This window comes from Equus przewalskii, chromosome 1, assembly GCF_037783145.1.
Source record: "Equus przewalskii isolate Varuska chromosome 1, EquPr2, whole genome shotgun sequence".
NCBI classification, from domain to species: Eukaryota; Metazoa; Chordata; class Mammalia; order Perissodactyla; family Equidae; genus Equus; species Equus przewalskii.
Window position 1 is genome coordinate 158,703,002 of NC_091831.1, and position 23,379 is coordinate 158,726,380.

A 23,379-nucleotide genomic window follows, 5' to 3' on the forward strand; every position below is an offset into this window, starting at 1 on the left:
TTTTTGGTGCAGAGTCTTAAAACTGTTGTAATTTCCTAAGTGATAAGAGCAATAAGAGCATCTTTTGTTCTAATATTTGGTATTGACCCTGGTTCCTGACACAGAGCTCTTAAATCCCTTGGTACTTCCTGGGTGACAGCAGTGTCTTTTATCCTCATGAGAAGACTCCTGGTGGGCTGCTGGATGCAGGCTGGTCGACAGAAAGATGAAGCCATGATTAAAAACTTGGAACTTTCATCCCCACCCCGCATTCTCCAGAGAGGAGAGAGGGGCTGGAAATGGAGTTAATGATGATCATGCCTACATGATTAGGCTTTCATAGAAATCCCAAAAGTCCAGAGAGATTCAGGGTTGGTGAACAGGTGGTGGTGCTGGGAGAGTGGTGCACCAGGAGCCGGCATGGAAGCTCCACTGTCCCTTCCCACAGACTTTGCCCTATGCATCTCTTCCATCTGGCTGTTCATCTGTATCCTTTTCACACATGTTTACAATCAACTGGTATACAGCAAGGAAACTATTTTCCTGAGTTCTGTGATCCACTCTAGCAAATTAATCAAACCTGAGGAGGGGCTCATGGGAACCTCCGATTTATAGTTGATCCATCAGAGCTGATGCTATTTCCAGGTAGATAGTGTCAGAATTGAGTTAAATTTCAGGACACCCAGCTGAGGTCGTAGAAATGCCTGGTGTGAGAAAAGCCCCCACACGTCTGGTGTCGGAAGGATTGTGAGTGTGGTAGTAGTGTGAGAGCAAAGACAGGAGGAGGACTGAAGCTTTTTCTTCTCATTCTTTACATTCAGAATCTAGCTCAAACCCTGTACTGCCTGTGCTGAGGGCTCTCTCTCTTCTCTGGGCTGCTATAGTGCAAGGATCTCTACAGTTTTTGATTCTATCAGTAAAATCTGTTACTCTTCCAACATATGCAAATTTATATGCTTATAGCTTATGGTCATGTATGTGACAAACAAAAATAGAAATTAGAACAAACAAAAATAGGTTGAGATAAACACAAATATTAATTCTCATGGTTTTCTTGCACTCAAGAGGAACATCTTGGGAAGCACATCCCTGTCCCTACTACAGGATGAACTAGAATAATTATGTCTTTAATTAATTGGCTAAATTCGTTAAGCTTTGTGAGATCCTATCTTTTCTCATTTGGATGGAATATCCCTAACTATTTCTCCATTGCTACAATTCTAGCACATTTTGCTTTAGTTTGCTAATAGTTTATCTCATGAATAATTGTCCCATCTACTAAAACAAATGGTAAATTCTCGAGGTCAAGGACTATGTCTTTTTCTCCTGCTAATGTCTCAATTCTAATGGTGTTTTGCATATAACAGGTATTCAGCAGTAATTTGTGAGAATCACTGACTTAAAAGGTTTTCTCCTGGAATTATCAGGATGCCAAGGCAGTTCCTGAGTGAACCCTTGGAAGAGGGAACCTCTGTGAAGGCCGTTCATTCACGATGAATGAAGGGAAACAGCTCTTCCTCCATTGCCTGGCATCCAGCATGTAAAATGGCTTCTCATTGCCTGGATTGCTGCTAGCTCTGTGTACTTCTTTAAAGTTTCAATCATTTGAAAAATATTTATTGAACACCTATGATTTGCCAGTCATGTGACTTTCCCCTTTGCTCCTGTGTTATTAAAACAAAATAAAACAAAACAAACAAAACAAAAAACTCAACCTCAGAGCTTCTCCATAAAATAGACACAAACTAAAAAGAAATAAAGCGTAACAGGAGGAAAAGTTCTCAAAGGCAACCTAGACCACCTGTCCACAAACTGCTTAGATCCGCTAACAGGATCACCAACAGAATTACCAGCATTTTTTTTGAAACAGAGTCCTTGCTGTTCCCATACTGTCCATTCAAACTTCAGGCAGTCATGAAATAAAAAGCAATTATATTGAGGCAGCACCTGTGTTCCCATGGCTCCTACACCTTTGGGAACTTAGAACTATTCACACATCTCCTTTACATATTTTGGACCATATCCAGCATTTGCACTGAGTAGTTTTTTTTCATACTAAATATTTATGTTTTCCTAACCATTTATTATATGTATACCGCAATTTTGATTCCCCTCTCTCCTGTGCACTTTGAACAGTTTCAAGTTGACTTATATTTCTCTAAAAATATAGTTCCTAGAACTTAACAACATATCTCAGATGTATCCTGACCTATGATTAAACAACAAGGCAACAATGAGGAAACTGAGTCTGGGTGAGGGAAGGTATTAGACCCGGAGAAACCGGAAAATCTCTTCAGTCCACAGAGATATGGAGGTCATTGATTTATGGTCTCTTCTATTGGAGGTAGGAGAGCAGAAGGTTAAATCATGGATTTCCCTTTTTCTTTTGAGAGTCTCCTAATTTATGTAGAGAAAGTATGATTGTCTTGGTTGGACTGTATTCTTTGTCAAAGTTTCACATAAAAAGCACTGATTTTCCTCCTTGTTCCAACAACTTTATCTTGGGCTTATTTTTCGCTGATAATTCTAAAATGAATAGAATCTACATTTGCATCTGATATTTGCAAAGGGCTTTCTGATTATTTTACGTGAGTCATTTCTTGTTGTCTTCTGGGAAATCAGTGACATTTACAGAGTCCCAATATTTATAAACAGTTTATTGGAAAGGCCAGTAAGCAGTCTTAGAGAAGTACCTGCGGTCTCAGATTGAAGCCCCTTGACATTGCTATGCTATGTCATATGCTATGGGCCACATCTTCAGTGCCCTTGTATTGTGATGTGTATGATGTGCATGCGTCAGTGATAGTCACATAAGAAGGAGTGAAGAGAGACACCTCTTCGAGGGTAGGGACCCTGGAGGAGAGCAGAGATCTCCACCTGCAGCATTTTGGGAACATTCCCCACTGGTTCACACATCTCACATGGGACTGCACTCCAAATCAGACAGCACTGACTCAGTTTACTGGATTGGGGAAACAGTTCTTGTCAGTTTTCTGTGAACTTGATGGTTCTTTCAATAGAAATTGGAGAATTGGGCAGAATAGTCAGAGTGTGATCCAGACAGGGCACATATGGTAAGTTGATAAGAAAAAATAACTTGAGTTTTCATCAGATTATCTGCACATAAACCCGTAATGGCATAGAATGGATCAAGAGGTTCTAGAGAAGGTGGATAATCATTGTATGTTAGAGGTGGTTTAGAAGCAATTGTCTAAGGGCTGTTTTGGTTAAGTGGCACACACATGTGGGGTCAGCATTTGGGATCCACTCAATCACAAGATGATCTCTAAAGTTCTACTTGGCTCCTTCAAGTCTATGATTGTATAACTGTTCCATGATGATGGGGCTACTTTCCTTTAAAAGGTTTTTAAAAAGTTAATGATCAAAATTGATACTCTCAGTGTGATTTAGTGGCAAGAATGCCTTTGAAGTCAGAAAAGTATGAGTTAAAATCTTTGTTCTATTTCTTTAGGGGTGACTTGAGGAAATTATTTAATTTTCCTAAACTTTAGTTTCCTCTAAAATGTGGAATGTTAGGAAGAGTAAATGTGACAAGAAATGCAAAGGGCTTAACATGATGCTGAGAGTAGGCATTTGATGAATAATTTCCTCATTAATCTCATAAATCAAAGCATATAAAGCAAAATAGCTGTTGAAGCTATGTTATTCAATTCTGAAAGCTCAGTTGATGCTGTAGAAACCCTTTGCGTATGCAGAACATTTTGTGGAGGTCCTTGACTCCTTCCCTACTTCCACAGCAGTTAAGAAGCAGTTCTTTAACTGGGAGAAAACATGAGGACTAAACTTTTCTACTTTTCAAGAAGGAGAAGAATAAGGCTTCTGCATCAGTCCTGCCACTGCAAATGGATGTCCATAAATTCTAACTGCAGCATAAATTCAGAGGAAAACTTTCTTCCTTCTACAACGAGTACAGTTAATTAATAAATATGGTCATTTCCTTCCATGAGCACCCTTTGAGGAGAACCACTAAACAGTCAGTCATTTCTAGAGTTAGATTAAAAATATAAATCTCCTAAAGGTTTAGTTCATTTGTAGCTCTTGAGATTAATTATTGAATGGTTGAAGGCAAACGACATCTGTGCCACTTGCACTATCTAGGCATGATCTTGTGTGCTGTGTGTGCTGAGGATAGAGAATTAGAGATTGAGCAATTACCTGGAAAATTTAATTAAGACACTAAAGTCTATACTGGACTATTGTTTTAAATTTGATTTGTCTTTTTACATTGATCAAAATGCAATATAGATATGCCCATACGTACATTTAGGACAGAGATACATCCCTGACTGAGTGGCAGGACAACAGTAAACCTGTGTCAGGAGTCTGGATGTTCAATTTTCCTCTCCAGGACTCCTCTCCATCCTGCTCTATGCCCAGCCAGCTGACTTGTGTGCACTGCATCCACTGGTCTCCCTTGTCCTTTTGCTTCTGGTTGGGTTTGGCCCAAGGAGAGCGATTAGCAGGAGAGAGTGGTCAAGATATTTACATTCTAAGATCTTTTCTTTCCTGTGCTGAAGTCCACAGGCCCTGTTGGGTGGAATTCTCCCTCAGTTACAGTTCTTCCCAGGCTAGGACAACCTCTTCCTCCTCCATCCCTTCAGGCCAGGGAGTAGTGAAGTCTTCTCTCTGTTGCTTCAACTTCTGTTGTAGATTTCCCTTAATTCTGCCCCCACTTTTAAAATATTCCTTTCATTGAACTTTTTTCCAATCATCTTCTTGAGGTGATTGCCAGGACCCTCAAAGATATAGTACTAATACTCATCTTAGGCTCTAGACAGAGAGAGAATAAATTTATCATATGTTCCTGTCCATCACAGGTGTCTTGGGGCTTGAAGATTAATATTTAAAGATAATTTACCTGTTCCAAAGAAAGACATTATCGTAGGGTCAAGATTTCTACTATTAAAGTATGAGATCCACAGCAAAGCTTTCAGAAGCAGCTATGTTCTGTTGTTTTTTTCTGATTCAAAGCAAAGAGATTTTCCATCTTCTTTCAAAATATATGGTTTATTTGGATGTTATTTAAAGGAAAAATCAGGCAAATCAGAGGAGCAATGTCTTTATTTTGATGCTTGTTTGCTTTAAATTCAAATCTATTGAATAATCACTCTACTGCTATTGTGGCATTTTTTTTAGTACAAAACTTTTGCCTGTCTTCAAACTTAGTTAACTGTCAATTTTTACTCAATATGCAGTTCATTTGAATTCTTTTTTAAGTAGCATCTCTAGAAAATTTCTATTTTTTTTCAACTCCACAGAATGTTTTGGGTTTTTTTGCTTTATAATCTGATGCTTATTAGGACAAATGCACCAGGAGATGTTTATAATACCATCCCTTCCTTTGCTGTATCTAAAAATGCTTCAAGAGAAGGTTCAAGATCTTATTGTATGAGTCTTTAACTAAAGATCATTGTGGGGAGGGGTCCCAACAGGCCCGACCAAGAGAAACACCTGAGCCATCTTTTGGCCAATGATGTTTACACAGAAGCCAGCTCTAAACTGTTTCTAAAGAGAAGTAAAAAGTTCTTGTTTTTTCTTATCATTTCTCTTCTCTTGCCTTACTCTTTTCTCCTGTTTTTGCCTTTTCTTATCTCTCATTTTTGTTTTTCTTTCCTTCTTCACTCAAAGCTTTACTTCTCCCTATTTTTTCTATTTATTTTCCTATCCTATCAAAAAAATTCTATTTCCATTCTTTCTGTCTTTGTTTTATCTTTTGTGTGTGTGCGTGTGAGGAAGATTGGCCCTGAGCTAACATCCGTTGCCCTTCTTCCTCCTTTTGCTTGAGGAAGACTGTCACTGAGCTAACATCTGTGCCAATTGTCCTCTATTTTGTATGTGGGATGCTGCCACAGCATGGCTTGATGAGTGATGCAGGTCCATACCTGGGATTCAAATCTATGAACCCTGGGTTGCGAAGTGGAGCACAGGAACTTAACCACTATGCCACGGGGCTGGTCCCTCTATATTATCTTAAGAGCACAAATCATTTAAAGCTTGATCCACTCAGCATGCATTATTCTACTTTGATTCACAAATTCCTGTTTCTTGTACTTGACACCAAATTTCCCCTTCTGTTCCTCATGGAAAATGTAAACATCCAGAGGTCTGTTCCTGTGATAAAATAAGACCTGGAAGCACTGACTACTTGACACTAAAGTCACCTGGTTCTGTGTGTGGGCTCTAGGGGGTGTTGCAGTGTGAGGCTTGTCCTGGGTGCAAGAGGAGCATTAATCTTGCTCCCCACAGAGCTCTGAGGAGCCTGAACCAGGAACTTGATCAACAGAGAGAACACGCAGGTGCCAGGAAGCCCAAGTTTCCTCAAAGAAAGGCCATTTCTAAAAACACCTGCTGACACAGGGGTGCTGGTTCCTCTTTGAGAACCCAGTCTCTGAGGTTTGGCCATATCTCCAACAGAGGTGGGCTAGAAAGGAGCCCTTAGACACCTCAACTTAAGCCATGACCTCTGCATGCATCTCAACACTTGCGATTTTCTTCACACTGAGTGAGTACTATTCCCTTCTCATTTTCCACTTGTATTATTTGTTTACCTTCTTTTAAGCAGCTTCACTGATGCAGTGTGGACTAATTTACAGGTGGACTGAGAGCTCAGTCAGTGACTCAGCCAAAAGATCAGATCACTGTGGCCGAAGGAAATCCACTGACTGTGAAATGCACCTATTCATTTTCTGGGAGCCCTTATCTCTTTTGGTACGTCCAATATCCAAACCAAGGTCTCCAGTTCCTTCTGAAATACATCACAGGGGACAGCCTGGTTAAAGGAAGCTACGGTTTTGAGGCTGAATTTAATAAGAGCCAAACCTCTTTCCACCTGAAGAAACCATCTGTCCTCGGGAGTGACTCTGCTGTGTACTTCTGTGCTGGGAGTGACACAGTGGTGGGGGCTGCAGGGAGAGCTGAACACAAACCCCTGAGTACAGTAAAAACAATTTTCCTGAAGCCTTTATGTCCCTCCACAAGAGGGTGGTGAGGTTCTAGGTTATGTCACTTACTATAACTAAGTTACAATTTAAAGCCACGGAATTTGTTCATTTGACAAATATTTATTGAATCCTTGTGTGCCAGGTACTACGTTAAGCACTGATGATAAAGAGGTGAAAGAAGCTATCCTTGATCTCTATGTGCCAGGAATGATCCCAAACATTTATGAACCCAATGAATTCTCACAAGTATTATCATGACCTTCATTTTACAGTTGAAGGAACTAAGGTGCAGAGAATTTAAGCCTCTCACTCAAGTCACAAAACTATTCAATGGCAAGTTGAAACCCAGGCAGTCTGCCTCTCAGGTACATATTCTAACCATTCCACATCCCTACCAGCCTATCGGCTCCTTGAGGCATGAGATTGTGATTTCAGCGATGGTGTAAGCCCTGACTTCCAAAATGGTCCCTGTCAAAAAAATTGTTGGTTGTAGGAAAGAACAGTAAACTAACAACTCAAAACAGTTTAGTAAGTGCTAAGATAGGGGATTGCATAAAATGCTATGTGAGACGAGGAAGTAGAAGTAGCTTAGCTGTAAAGGAAGGAGAGGGAGAACGCAAAACTGAAGGAGAATTTGAAACAGGGAGGATTTAAACATGTAGTTCTAAGCATGACTGCTTACAGCTCCTATGCTCACATGTTCTTTTGTATGTCTTTGGAAGGGATTGGATTTTAAGCTCCTCCTCCCTCTCCCTCCCACCTTCCCTCCCTCCACCTCCCTCTCTCTTCTTCTTTCTCCAATTTCGAATATCCTGGGAAGGGTTCTGGTTGACTCCATGTGAGTCAGGTGCTCTTCCCTGGACTAACCAGTGGTGGCCGTGGATGTAGGCTGCTAGGATTAGCCACTTGGCTTGCACATTTGACCACTTAATGATGGCTGGATTCTGCAAGAAGTTAGTTTCTCCATTTCGAATCACATGGTTCAAAGGAGTATGTCCTCAAAGAAATTAATTTTTACATAAGGACTTACAATTGTTTATTTTTTCTAAATGGATAGCCATTTTTTTTTTTCCAAATGGAACACCACTTTTTGAAAAATTCACTCTTACCCGATAGATTTGGAATACTACATTTATAGTATACTAAATTCCTGTATCTACCTGGATCTATTTTTGAATTCTCTATTCTTGTAGTTCTGTGCTGGAGTGTGCTGCTTCAGAGAGAGTCACCCTCCAGCCTCTGGCTTACACCTTGTGATCTACTCCCCTTATTTTCCTATCCCCAACTCCATCACATACCTTGAGGGACTTTACATACAACGATGTGGACACCTTAGTTCACACGTCTATGATTCCTACAAACAGTCATCCCTTGGCCACTCTTTAGTCATAGAGTCGTGTACACTGGTGGGATATCTGCATCCGGGAAGATGGTTCTCAGAAGCTCACGCAGACCTCAAAAGTGGATCTGGAGATGTGTGTTCAGATAATTCTGGGATCCTGGGTACCCAGGGCATGGTCTAGAAGAGGTATCTAGACTCCAAAGGCCCGTGTTCCCTTTGCACTGTAGATTTCTCATAGGGAGTAAGGTGGAAGCAGCTGGAGGATGGCTGGGGTGGAGTCTTTTAAAGTGCATGACAAAAGCAGGGACATTGTTTGCTAAGGTCTAAGAGCGGCAGTTTTATGTACCAATATTGCCCCAAATATGTTTGCATTCATAAAACCATGGACCCCATTTTAGATTTAAATATATAGTTGTCAAAATTTAGGTAAGCCCTCAGCCCCCATCACTCTTTCACTCCAAAGGGAGTTCATGCCCAGAAGGCTATTCTCAGCATGCTACACTATCGACCTTTCTCTGTGGTCTATTTCTGCCTTTGATACTTTTAAGTAGATTTTAAGCAAGTCCTGCAACTGAAAGAAGGACATTTACACAATTACAGCTCATTCATTCATTTACCTGCTCATTCAACAATAATTTGTAGCATTCCCGCTAGGTGCCAGGCATTGATCTTGTCATTAGGAGTACAATGATGAACAAAAGCTTCCCATCCAGTCATTGCTCAGACTTAGAAAGTATTGATACCATTTCCCTATCCAAATAGAACTATTTCTTAGTCAAAGAAACACAACTCTCAAGAATATTTTGTCAGGAAGCCTCTCCAAGGTCAGACTAGCCCTCAGACCTTTGTTTTCGTCATGTGGTGTGATAAAAGGGGAGTCCGTAGAGAAGTGGGAATCTACATTTTCGCCATTTTTTGAGGTGTCTGGAAAGGAGTAACTATATTTCTTTAGAAGTTCTGTTTTGTCATTGTGTCCTGGTAATCAGCCTGTTTTGCTTCAAGGAGGAAAGGTAACTTGGTATTCTTTTTTTCCTATGCCTGTTGGAAAATATTCCTTATATTTTTTGCCTCAGATTTGTCTCATGTAACCTTTAGGCACACTAGAGATTCAATAGAGTTTCTCTTCATAATATTAACTTTTCACCCTCTCTTTCCTTTCACTTCAAGAACTCTGTGGAAAGGGGGCTAAATTAAGAATTAGGAAGCATAGGTTGTGTTTCTTGATTCTTCTTCTAGGTAACAATGTGTCATTGGATAAGACATTTATAGTCTATGTGCCTCATGTCCTAATTCATGAAAGTTATATAATTGGAAGAATTGTTGTGATGATTGTTGCATATGTAAAATTATGTCTTAGATTCCAAATAAAAGTGGGTGTTAAGGGCACTATAGCAACCAGATACTTAGGTCACTGCTATAGACTGAATGTTTGTGTTCCTCCAAAATTCATATGTGAAACCTAATCCCCAGTGTGATGGTATTTGGAGGTAGAGCCTTTGGGAAGTGATTAGGTCATGAGGATGGAGGCCTCAAGAATGGGATTATTGTCCTTATAAAAGGGACTCCAGAGAGCTGCCTTATCTCTTCCTCAATGTGAAAACACAGCAGGAAGATAGTGGTCTATAAACAAGGAAGCACGCTCACATTTTAGACACGGTAGGGTAGAGAGACATTTTGAGTGGGCAGAAAAGATGTCCTGGTTTCCCTGAGAACGCTGGTTGCAGGCAGTCACCTGCTCCATCCGTGTGAGAACTTGCCTCTGCCTGGATGCTAGGGGCACACCTCCCCTGAGAGGAACCACCCTCCACAGAACCATCTTATGCTCCATTCAGTCCTTCTTCCTCTGATCTTTTTCTGATTGTCTAGTGAGTTTCACTGGGTTCTCTGCGAGAATCTAGAAGCAGCTCAAATTAAATGATGTAAAGCTTAACTCTTCATCTTTTCCCCTTCCAGAAACAAAATGAAACAAAACAGAATAAGACAAACTAGCTCCTTCTCTTTTGTTTTCTATATCAAACAATGCTACCACCATCTACCTAAGTGCCATCCATTCTTTTGCTTCCAGGTCTGTCCAAATGCTGTTCCTTCTACTTCTTCTTACTTGGCTCAGTCTTTACCAAGTTCATTCCTCCTCTTTTCTTAGGTTTTAGTTCACATGTCACTCCTGCTGGGAAGTCTTCCCGGAACCCCACAAACAAAGCAGTTTCTCTTGCTGTTTGTTCCTATAGTACTGTGTACTTTTCCCATCACAGCAGTTATCAGAGGACTATCGCTGCTTTTAAAATTCTCTTCCTTATCACTACACCACTGGGTCTTTCTCATCATTGAATGTCCAGTGTCTCACTCAGTGCCTGACCCAAGCAGGGACTCTACAAATATTGTTTAACTGAGCAAATTGATACTTACCAAGAGTCTTAAAATATCCTTACTCTTTAATTCAGGAAATCCCCTCTGTAGAAGCTAGTCTGAAGAACTAACTGAAAGTTTAGACAAAGATTTATGTACAAAGTTGTTTATCATGGTATTCTTTCTAAAACCCAAATAGTTAATACTAGGAAAATTGGTAAGTAAATTATGGTACGTCTCTATTAATGAATATTTTGAGGTCATTAGAATTGAAATTTTATGTATATTTATCGACAGACAAAAATGTTTGGGAAATAACATTGTTAAAAACAAAACAGGGTAGGGGCAGGCCCAGTGGCCAAGTGGTTAAAGTTCCACCCTCTCTGCTTCGGTGGCCCAGGGTTCACCAGTTTAGATCCAGGGTGCAGACCTACTCCACTTATCAGCCATGCTGCGGAGGCATCCCACATACAAAGTAGAGGAAGACTGGCACAGATGTTAGCTCAGGGAGACTCTTCTTCACAAAAAAAAGAAAAAAAACCACAGAGTACTCAAATGCGTGTGTGTGTGTGCACGTGTGATCCAATTTTGTTAAAAATATTTATGCATAGACAAAGGACTGAAAAGAAATGTATCAAGCATCATTCAAAGATATTTCTGATATAGTATTACACATGATTTTTATTTTTTTCTTTTTCATATTTTCCAAATTCTGTATTTAGAATACATTATTTTAATAATCAGAACAAAACCCACTTTTAAAAAATTTAAAATGTTCCTCTGGTTGATGGCTCTTCCTGTAGGGCATATACATATATATGACAAATAACATTAATGCGTGTGATACACTCCTGCACTCACCTAGATCTTTTGAACATAGGTAACGTTTTTTCAAATGAGCACATATACAATATATAACATAATTATTAGCACTGTGTATTGGTTTGCTAGGGCTGCCAGAACAAAGTTCTACAAACTGGATGGCTTAAATAACAGAAATTCGTTGTCTCGCAGTTCTGGATGCTTGAAGTCCAGGATCAAGGTGTTAGCAGGGCTGGTTCCTTCTGAGGGCTGTAAGGGAAGGGTCTCTTTCAGGCCTCTCTCCTTGGCTTGTACGTGGCCATCTTCTCCCTGTATCTCTTCACATTGTTTTCTCTTTATTCATGTCTGTCTCTGTGTCCAAATCTCCCTCTTTTATGAGGACACCAGCTATACTGGATTAGAGTCTACCCAAATAACCTCATTTTAACTTGATTATTTCTGTAAAGACCTACTTCTAAATAAGGTCACATTTTGAGGTACCGGGGACTAGGACTCCAACATGTCTTTTTTGGGGGTCAGAGGAAGGACATAAGTCAACCTATAACGCCACAGCCATTAGTGATTAGTTTCATCCCAAAGACATTTCATTCCATGAGACATAGAAAACCTTTTGGTGTTTCTTCCTCTAGTTGCATGATATCCAATAATATTCTCCTAAGTGAAATAATAGATGGTGACACAGAAACATCACATTCCACTTGTTGTCCTGAAAAGGTGAGATCATTTTGATCTTGTGATATTTCCAATGTTAAACATAGCTTGTATTTGTATAGAACACTGTGGTTTGGAAGGAACTTTCTTATACTCATTTAATCCATCCCTGTAATCTCCCTTATAGAGATGAAGAAGCTGTGCCTCTCAGAGGATGATTTGCACAAAATTGCACAACTAGCAAGTCCAGAGAATTGCTTGCAATTCTGTTTGTCTAAGTCTTCATTTCATAACATAGACTCCACGCTCCACGTGACCAAAACAAACTACCTGCTACTGTATTTAAGAAAGAAATATGATGTTCCGTAAGTTTTGTGGTTCTAAGACCAATTGAGTTTTGTAAAATATTTCTTCTGTCCAAGTATATTGGCCACAAGGGGTCGCAGTTGCAACGAATTGAGTCTAAAGCGTAACCCTTTAATGTTTTATTTCTGTACAAGGTGTCCTAGCATCTTGGGCTCCCTCGTAAGTACTTCCTTTCTCCTCTACTTGATACTGACGGCAAGCTGGTTGTTTAGTCCATGCCTTGTGGTATCTACTCTGTCAAAATGTTATTAGAAGTCATCAGCACTCACTGACATTTTGCATGGGAAACTGGAAAAATTGCTCACTCACTATACCTTGGATAATTCTAGACCTAGAGGAGGCACCTCCCAAATATTTTATAATGATTTTCCGTTCCCACATCATATGAACAAAGAACTCAAACAACACACCACTATCTTTTCCACATCAGTGTAAGTATCTAACATGTTTTAATTACTGAAGTTGGCTGATTCAGTTAACATTAGGAAGTGTTTCGGATTTGGCCCTTCTCCTGAACGGCTGTTATTTAAAATTTTTTTGTGTTACCGTTATTGAGTTTATATGGGGCATTTCTTGAAGGAAGAGTGAATGATATTTTAAAAAATCACATATACAATCGCGCACAGCTGCTTTCTACCGGCCATGGTAAACTGCATGTGAGTCAGAGGAGAAGGGAGGGGACGGGAAGGAACTGCAATTTACTGTTGACTATGTGCCTTAGGCTGACTCTAAAGTAGGAATTATTGTTCCTGTTTTACACATGAAGAAACTGAGGCTCAGAGGAGGGAGTTGCCCAAGGTCACAAGGTGGCAGAGCTGGCATTTGGATTTAGGTCTGTCTAACTCCGAACTTGTGCCGTTTCTTCTTCTTCACCTCACTTTCTCCCTGGTTAGGTGAATGATTCTACATCAAATATCTCACCCCATCTGGTCAGTAGGACCTGGTGAGGGGTCTGCCCCCTTTTTAACATTTTTTTAAGTGATATCTGAGAAGCAGGTGTTAGATGTGGACTTAGTGAGATTATAAAAGGACATCAAGCTGTCCGGAAATGAAAGGTCCAGGTCAGATGGCCTCATTTGCTCTTTTGTGGGATAAGGTTAGGATTCTTTGTTTCATTTGGCTACATAGGGGTTAATGGGGGATTCCTGGGCATAAAATAAAAGGTCAGAGGGGTTATTCTCAGAGCTCCATGAGTGTCAGACTGACTACAATAGATGACCACCTTCTGGGACTGTGGAAAAATGATGAGAAATAAGGAGCCTGATAGAATCTACCCTCTCATGTACTCGCTTCATTCAGACCAAATCTATAAGGAGCTAAAACTTCACAAAAATCTAAAAAGAAATCCAGGCTGCTATGCTGTTGTCCTGGAAGTTTTTACCCCCGTTCTTCCTGGGTGCTCAGTTGAACCTTGAGAGGAAGCCCATTCTGAGGAGCCGCTGCTCTGTGATTGGCTGGCTCCTGGGGACAGCTCGGGTGAGAGCTGCTGGTGTGGGCTGTGGCGGGTGCTGCTGCACTCCTTCTCTGGTTTCTATCCAGGTCCAGGCTCAGACTCAGCACAGAGCCTAAATCCTGGGTCCTGCTTTACACCTAGAATATGAGGCAGGTGACGAGAGTGACGGTGCTCCTGATCTTGGGTGAGTTATTTTGGGGTTAAGAAGAATGGGATCTGGTCTAGATAAGGATCTGCAACCTTGCCTGCTACAATTGCTCTTTATCCAAGAGGTTGATGTCTTGCTTTGGGGTCCTATTTTGTCTAGGCAGTTATGTGCATTATGTGAGAGGTGTCTCAGGGCGGTAAAGACGTTCTGGGTTACTGAGCCCCCGGTCCATTCATAGGAGGGAGAAATTAGACCTGCCCCCTCTGTATACATGTTCCTAAAATTCCTTGGAATAAATATAAAAAATGTTTGCCCTGAAACACAAATATGAAGTAAATGTTATGTGTCTGTATATGGTGGGGAAGTAGGTATGGGGTGGATTTGACTGCGAGAGAGAACCTGGAGGCAGCTGAGTTGGATCTTCAATTCACCTTGGCTTCAGGATAGGACTAGTTTCATGTTTTTACTCCCACAGGGACTTTGAGCCTCGCTAAGACCACCCAGCCCATCTTCATTGACTCATATGAAGGACAAGAGGTGAACATAACCTGTAACCACACCAACATTGCTACAAATGAGTACATCCTCTGGTACCGACAGTTCCCCAACCAGGGACCACAATTTGTTATTCAAGCTTTTAAGGAAACAGTGAAAAATGAAGTGGCAATTCTGTTCATCCCTGACGACAGGAAGTCCAGCACCCTGAGCCTGCCCCTGGCTACCCTGAGAGACACCGCTGTGTACTACTGCATCGTGAATGCCACAGTGAGACAGACGGGGCTGCACCTGTGCAGTAACCTCCTGTGGGGTGGGTGTCACAGCCCAGGGGGAAGCCCAAAAGTAGTGCTTTCCAAAATGTTAATTTACTTTTTTACTTTCAGAAGATATTAGTGAAGCCACGTATTCTTTTGCTATTTTAAAAAATTTTGATCTTATGTATTTCTTAAATAGATATTCTACATACATGGTCTAAAATTCAAAAAGTATAAAAAAGCATATGCTACAATGTCCTCATGTCACCATTGTCCCTGAGCTGCTCCATTATTCAAAATGAGGGAATCTTAGCAGTTATACTATTGTTGCTTAGCTCACTGGTGTTCCTCAGTTCCTGTGTGTACACATACACAATGCACACACACATTATGCACACACATTACACACACTTACATGCACACTGCACACAATGTGAACGTGATTCTTAGCTTTTGAAAAATTTAGCCAAAGTGTCAGATTATTTATTGTCACACAAATTTTGAACATTTATTAGTCCATTTTAAAACATCCACAAGATGGTTTACAAGTCTCTGAATTTACATCTCTCACTCTTTCTGTTGCCCCTCTTTCTCTTTTCTTTTGTCCCATTCTCCTGTTGTGGATGTTTTGGTAAGGAGAGTGAAGATGATGGTAGAGGAGGGGGTGGGGAGAGTTTTTGTTTCTGATTGGTATGATAGACTGTTTTTGCAATATCTGAAGCAGGAACAGAGATTCTGGGTCATTATCTCTTTTCAGAGTTGGGTCCTTTGCGGGCACAAGGGAGACAGGAATAATGGCAGAGTTCCTAGGAATCTTGCTAGTGCTCCTGTGATTTCATCAGGACTGTGAGACCATTTTTGTTATTATTATTATTTTGATGGAAGGTTGTTGTCTTTGATTTTGGCAATAAAGAAAGCAATATTTGACAATATTTTCTATTGAGACCTATAGGGCTAGACTATGGGAGGGGAGGGTGTTTCCATCTAGCTCATCTTAGGGTTTGGTGGGGGAATAGTAGCATGGAAAAACAAACAATTGTAGAGCATCAGAGCCCATCAACTCACCTCCTTTGGCTGATATCTTTCTAAACAGGGATGAGGAACCTGCTGAAGGTGAAGCAGAGCGCTGAGTCACTGAGTGTTCAGGACAGAGCCAGCTCTTCTCTCAGCTGCACTTAAGAAGACCCACTATTTCCAGTACTTCATGTGGTACAGACAATATCGTGGAAAAAGCCTAGGGTTTCTGATTCTTATACTCCCAAATGGTGAAAAAGAGGAAAGAAGATTCACAGCATTTGAACAAAGACAAGAAATACACCCCCCTGCACATCACACATCTGGAGCCCGGAGATTCCATCACCGACATCTGCACAGCAGGTTCACAGTGATCCCCAGGTCCTTGGAGCCTCTGCCCAAACGAGTGTTGGAGGGTCCAGCCACACGCCTGACATGAGAGTTGAGATGGCGGGGTAGAGGGGAAGCTCTGTATTGTTTCTATCTACTTATGAAAATAGATACCCATATCTGAGAGGCCGTGTGTGCTTATCTAAGGAAGACATTAGACTATTCTGTCTAAAGGAATTTCCACCTAAAGGAAATTATAGATGTAATATTGGCCTGAGTAAATGTTCGAAATGTTCTCTATCCCACTTGGAGTTTCATCCCACTCTTGTTTATGGTTTCTCAGTTGGATGATGTCTTGGTTGTAGGCTAGAGGAAAAGAGCCCTGTCGTGGAGATGGGGGAAGCAGGAGTATGGCCCAGGTCCTTTCAAGGAGTCACTGACTATGAAGAAACAACACAATTAGGCTTAATTTTAAGTTCTAATTTTATCAACAGGAATCCCCATGTTGAGCACTTTGGACAAAAGCCACTGAGGGATGGTAGAAAGAGCACTGGGATTAGAAGCAGTAAATTCTAATTCTAGTTGTACTTCATCCTTGCTACATCCCCTTTGTAACAAAATAGAGTGGAAAAAGAATAAGCTTCGAAGCCAAGCATTTCTGGGTATGAATCTGAGATTCTTAATGGTTTGACCTTGGTCAAATACTTATGGTATCTGAGCTTCAACACCTTCTCTATAAAATGGGGATCATAATACTATTTTCCAACATTATTATGAGGCTAAAATAATATCACACCAAGGTCCTGCACTTAACCAGAACTCGTCAGACAAATGCTATGAATATCCCACATTATCATTTCTGTATAATGAAGTTATTAAACCTGATCTGCAAACCCTGCAAAGCTATTTGAAGGATGACATAAAATCTTGTGTCTTCAGGCTCTTGATGAATTGAGAAATACCTAAACAAATATAAGAATTTTGGGGGGAGATAAAACTCTTGGTCTTGTTATCTCTGAACAAAAATCAATGAATTGATCAGTTGTTTCTCTGTAGAAAGATCATATGACTTCTTTGCCAAATGGTCCCCAGGGCAAGGCTTTCAAGTGTGAGTTGATAAATGATGGCTCATGGAATGATTGGTGACTCTGGACTCCCGGGGTGGATGAGTAACTCTCTGCCTCCAGGCCAAAGAGAGTCTGTAGGAATGAATGATTACAAAATGTTCAGAGCTTTGTATAATTACAGAGATCAGGATGAGTTTTGGTCTGGGTTTTCGACAGTCAACAGTCTATCAAAGCACACAGCCCTGTTCTTATTTAGTGAAAGGGCTTCCATTATAGTGATGAGAAGCAGAAGTATTTATCAAGTACTCAGAGTAGGGTCCAGATTAGATCTCACCACTGCACTGAGCACATTACAGGCACCTACACTTCATTACTCAGATGCATCCCCAGGCTCACATGTGCACAGACGCACATGTGGTGTGTGTGTGTGTGTGTGTGTGTGATTTTAAAAATATATTGTATGATTGCTATTTCCATGTGGTCTCTTCACATGGCGTCTCCAGCACGGTAGTTGAATTTTTTACATGGAAGCTCCTAAGAGTGCAAAAGGAGAACTGCTTGCTTAAGCTTAAGTCAGGACTGGTACATCATCACTCTTCCTGCATTCTATCAGCTATGTGCACTATGGGGCCAGCCCAGATTCAGTGGGGGGACCTATATAAGCTATATAAGACTGTTAATATTGAAAAGCATGATTCATCGAGAATCAGCAATTTAACAGAGTACTACAATAGTCATTGTAGAAAATTTAGAAAACAACGATAAATAAAATGGACAAAGCAATAAAAATGCCCCCATATCTCAACATCTTCTGATAACCATAACTTACATTTTGGTATACACATTTTTGGAATTGTTTCATAAACATAAGAATATTAATTATAGGTAAGTAATAAATTGACCATGTGTAGATAAGATTGAAAGATTTCTATAAGCTAATACTTTGAAATATATTGGGTGATAGTCTTTTTTTTTTTTTTTTTTGAGAAAGATTAGCCCTGAGCTAATGTCTGCAGCCAATCTTTCTCTTTTTGCTGAGGAAGATTGGTCCTGAGGTAACATCTGTGCCCATCTTCCTCTACTTTTTATATGTGGGACGCCTGCCACAGCATGGCTTGATAGGTGGTGCTAGGTTCACGCTCAGGATCCAAAGCAACAAACTCCAGGCTGCCGAAGTGGAGTGTGTGAATTTAACGACTATGCCACCAGGCCGGCCCCTGGGTGATTGTCTTTTGAGGGTTAGATCAGATCCTCTGCACGAGTTGATTCTTAAAGTTGAAAATCAACAACAGGGTAGGCATTATGACTATAACCATAAGTGAACAGTATTCTATACTACATATTCTTTCTTGTACAGCTTTTCCTTTTCCATGGGGTTTCTTGTTGCCTCTTTTTTCTCCTACTTTTTATCCTGATATCAATCTCTTTTCAAATTCCTCATATAATTTATTCTGTCAAATTACCTTTCTTCATAGAGGCCATTATTCTTCTGTTCCAACATGATCTGGTAGTTTAGTTACATTTCTTTGAGACTGTTAATTAGAATTTTTGTCATTTTTTTTTCTGTTTACTGAATTATCTCTGTTATCTTTAGGGTAATTTCAAATTTGTTTATCTTGATGTTCATTATTCATATTGCAGGCTTTCTCTAAATTTCTGCTGGTCCCTGGCTTACTTAGTCATTTAAGAATGAAGTAGTCAAAAAAAGCTAATTGGAGATCCAGGTAGGTGGCAAGGGCTTGTAAGTGGGTAGGCTTTGGCTGAAAGCAATTAGGTAAAGATGCAGCTATTTTTCTGAAAGCTTTAAATACCAGCATTTGGAAGTGTTTCCTCTGAGGAGACTAATATCCATTCCAGGGTCATTTGACTTCCTTTCACATTTTACTGAAATTTTTATATAGAAGTTTGTCTTTCTGGCTTGGCAACTAAAGCCTGGCTCTAGAACATTCATTATTTACATATGTCCATGTGTGTGGGAACAAAAGAAGCTTTGAACTGAATGAAGTATTAAAGTTTTGATTTAGACAGGATAAAGCTGGGAGTGATGTCAGCAAAATAGTGGCATAAAAATTTCTACCACTCATCTCCCTCCAGAAACATCAATTTGAACAACCATCTGTCATCCCGAGAGCCAAGGGTTACGGGTGAGGGACTGCTGTGCCTGAGTGAAGCACAGACAGGAGAAAATATGCATTGAGGAGGGAAGGGGAAGATAGACTTACGTCATCACCATCAGCCGTGCCCCAAGCCCAGGCGGTCCTGTGTGGAGAGAGATACCTTCCCTGTGGGAGGAGAGTAAAGTGAGTGCCTGACTTCACAGCGGACCCTAGGGCTGGCCTGCTCCAGCACCAGGTGGACTCCTGCACCCTAGGTGGTTCCCTGAGGGCTCTTGCTAACCCAGGCCTCCCCCTGCTTAAGCTGGTGTCTGCCAGCTCCAGTGACCCCAGGTGCCTTCTGCCATCTCAGGTAGCTCCTGTGGCACCAGGTTCCCCATGGACTCCTGCAAACCCAGGCCCCCTGGCTCACCCTAGCATCTACTAGCGCCAGTGACCCCAGGTAGCTCCCAGGGCTCCAGGCAGGTTCCTCAGCTCCAGGTTCCCAGAGGGCACCAGGCCCTTGACCCATACTGCTATCTGCCAGCTCATGCAGCTCCAGGTGGCTCCTGTCATCCCAAGATCCTGATGGACTCCTGTAACACAGGCTTCTGTCTCACCCTGGTGCTGGCTGACTCCTGTGGCACCAGGCTCCTAGTGGGCTCCCATGAAGCCAGGCTCCCAGCTCACTCAAGCATGAGCCAGCTCTGGCCCTGGGCAGCTTCTGTGGCACCAGGCTCCCAATCGTCACCTGTAAACCCAGAGTTCCAACTTCCCAGCACCAGCCTGACTACTGTGGACCTAGGCTTTTGATCCACTCCAGCACCAGGGTGTCCAAGGACTCCAGCAGCAAGTCTGCCCCCAAACACCACCAGATGGCCCACCCAGAATCTCTGGACAAACTGACTGGTGAAGGGCTTTGACCGCTGAAGCCAGTCTGTAAAAGCCTGGAAGAGGTGTCTACTTCTTTAAATGTCAAGACATGCATGCAACGCTACAAGGATCATGAATAATTAAGGACCATGGATAATCAACCACCAGAGGAAACTAATAAAGTTCCAATGACTAACCGTAAAGAAATGAAGATCTATGAATTGTCTGAAGAACTCAGAATGATCCTCTTTAGGAAATTCAGTGCACTAAGAGAAAACTCAGATAGACAACTAAATGAAATTAGGAAAACAATACATGAACAAAACAAGAAATTCAGCGGCTGGCCCTGTGGCCGAGTGGTTAAGTTCACACGCTCTGCTGCAGGCGGCCCAGTGTTTTGTTGGTTCAAATCCTGGGCGCGGACATGGCACTGCTCATCAAACCATGCTGAGGCAGCATCCCACATGCCACAACTAGAAGGACCCACAATGAAGAATATACAACTATGTACTGGGGGGCTTTGGGGAGAAAAAGGAAAAAAGATAAAATCTTAAAAAAAACAAGAAGTTCAACAAAGAGCTAGAAACCGTTAAAAGAAACCAAACAGAAATCCTAGAGTTGAGGAATACAATGACTGAACTGAAGAATTCAGCAGAGAGCTTCAACAGCAGACTTGACCAAGCAGGAGAAAGATAACCTAGAAAAAACATACAAATTCTTAGAAACATGCAGCCTACCAAGACTGAATTATGAAGAAATAGAAAATCTGAACTGAGCTATAGTGAGTAGGGAAATAGGAACTGTAATAAAAAATCTCCCAACAAAAAAAATCTTAAGAGCCGTTGGTTTCACTGGTGAATTTTATCAAACATTCAAACAAGAATTAACAGCAATCCTTCTCAAACTCATTAAAAACCTATGGTTTTTGGGAGAGAACACTCCCAAATTCCTTTTATGAGACCAGTATGACCCTGATACCAAAGGCAGATAAGGGCTCTAGAAGAAAAGAAAATTATAGAACAATATTCCTGATGAATATGGATGCAAAATTCTCAAGAAAATACCTGCAAACCGGATTCAACAACACATTGAAAGGATCGTAAACCATGATCAAGTGGGATTTATGTCTGGGATGCACGAGCAAATCAATCAATGTGATATGCCACATTAATAGAATGAAAGATAAATATCATATGATCATCTCAATAGCTGCAAAAAAATCATTTGACAAAATACAGCATCCTTTTCTGTGAAGTCTCTTAGTTTCTCTTTTCTCATGTGTCTCCATACCTGGGATGAACAGTATGGACCATAGAGAGTCACACACTCACTTATTAGAGAAGGAGGAAGTGTCAAAACCTCAAATCAGATCAGGTCTCTGAAATCATAAGGACAATAAAAATGGTGCATCAGTGATGATTATGACTATACATGGTTTCAGTTGAAAGGGAGGAATATTCTTGAATTACCTGATGTGAGAAGATTGCACAGCCTGTTCCTTTCTGAGTCCCTCTCTAAAGATGCCTGAAACAGCAAAGGGTACACCAAGGCTTGTGAGAAGAGCTACTTCTGTTTGGCCTCCAGAGGGCGATGCTGCACAAACTAGAATTACAACTAGAGAACTGTGTCATTCCTTCAGCCTCTCCTTCAGAGAGCTGGCTGAGGTGCCCAGCTGGAGCTCTTTGCAGACAGTGACATATGAAGAGGATTCAGAAGTCAGAAAACATCCAGATTTTTCAAGGAAGAGACTCTTCCAAACATCTCTGGAACGTGCTTAGGCAGGATTCTAGAGCACCAACCATACACATTCTTCCTTGTTCCAAGAGTGCTGTTTCCTGCTCAGGGAAAATCTTTGAAAAGGATCCCACAGCTTCTTCACTGCTCAGCCATGAGCTTGGTTCCTGTACTGGTGCTTATGATACTTTTTTCCCTGAGTAAGTAAAATTCCATTTCATCCCCTTGTTCCCTAGAAGTACAGTATTGCAACTGGACTCTGATAGAGACACCTTCTGTTAATAGGTAAGTCTGTCCTGGTCTCACTGACACAGCACTGATGTTTCAGGAGGAACCGGAGCCCAGTCAGTGACCCAGCCTGACGTGCACATCACTGTCTCTGAAGGAGCCCCTCTGGAGCTGAGGTGCAACTATTCATCTTCTGTTTCACTGTATCTGTTCTGGTACGTGCAGTACCCCAACCAAGGACTCCAGCTTCTCCTCAAGTACACATCTGGAAACAGCCTTGTTCCAGGCATCAAAGGTTTCAAGGCTGAATTTAGGAAGAATGAAACCTCCTTTCACCTGAAGAAACCCTCAGCCCATTGGAGCGACTCGGCTGAGTACTTCTGTGCTGTGAGTGACACAGTGCCTGCGACTGCAGGGGGAGCTGAACACAAACTTCTGGTGAATCTGAGGCTTTCAGTGACTCAAGGGATCAACCTGGGGTGTTTTCAGTAAGATCTCATGTTCTATAAAGACAAGTAGGGCAGAGGGGACTAAACTGCTTAGTTCCTGTGCTGACATGGTCTTTACTTAATCTTCAAAGAATCAGGATTCATGAGAAAAGGACACTTTATGAGAAAAACACAATGTCCCCAGCAGACCAGAGACTGGAACTAGCTCAGAGAATCCCTTCAAATGGGACAGTGGCTGAGACTGTTTTGTGTGGGGATTGCCAAGCGATCTGTGACAAGACAGGAGAGTACTGTGACAGTCTACACTGGTGGTTTTAATCCTTTAAGGGCATCTTAGGCTTCACTCTAGCTGAGGAACTTTTCTTAAGGTCCCATCTGTGTATGAATATTTGACAAACTGAATGGGGAGATGAGGATTAACAACACCTAGAGGAAGGGACAGAGGAAAATGTGAAAAAATGAAATCACTATGCTTATAGGGAGAATATTCACTGAGTGTTCCTGTCATTTACTCAGCTCTTCCATTTTATCACAAGCTCAAAAAGATAAAGCTCAGATCTCCATAAATCTGTCACTGGATCAGGCTGAGGAGTGCCTGGGCTATGATAATATGACAGAGATGATTATTGGAGCACAGCTGAGAGTAGACATCTGTTAGAGCCAAGAGGGGCTGGAGGCTCCAGTAGAAAATATCTATATGATCTATTTCCTTTTTTCCTAATTTTTATAACTAAAAATTCTTAAAATGAACTTTTACTCCACTGACTTAG

The 23,379-nt window shown here is 41.2% G+C and overlaps 1 gene segment (V, D, J or C); it reads left to right on the plus strand.

Annotated features, from left to right (window-relative positions):
- The first annotated feature begins 13,909 nt into the window (after nucleotides 1-13,909).
- On the plus strand, nucleotides 13,910-17,067 carry LOC103540222 (T cell receptor alpha variable 4-like). The segment is given in 3 exon segments: nucleotides 13,910-14,105; nucleotides 14,545-14,877; nucleotides 15,915-17,067. Coding segments are annotated over 3 exon segments (459 nt in total).
- The last annotated feature ends 6,312 nt before the right edge of the window (nucleotides 17,068-23,379 follow it).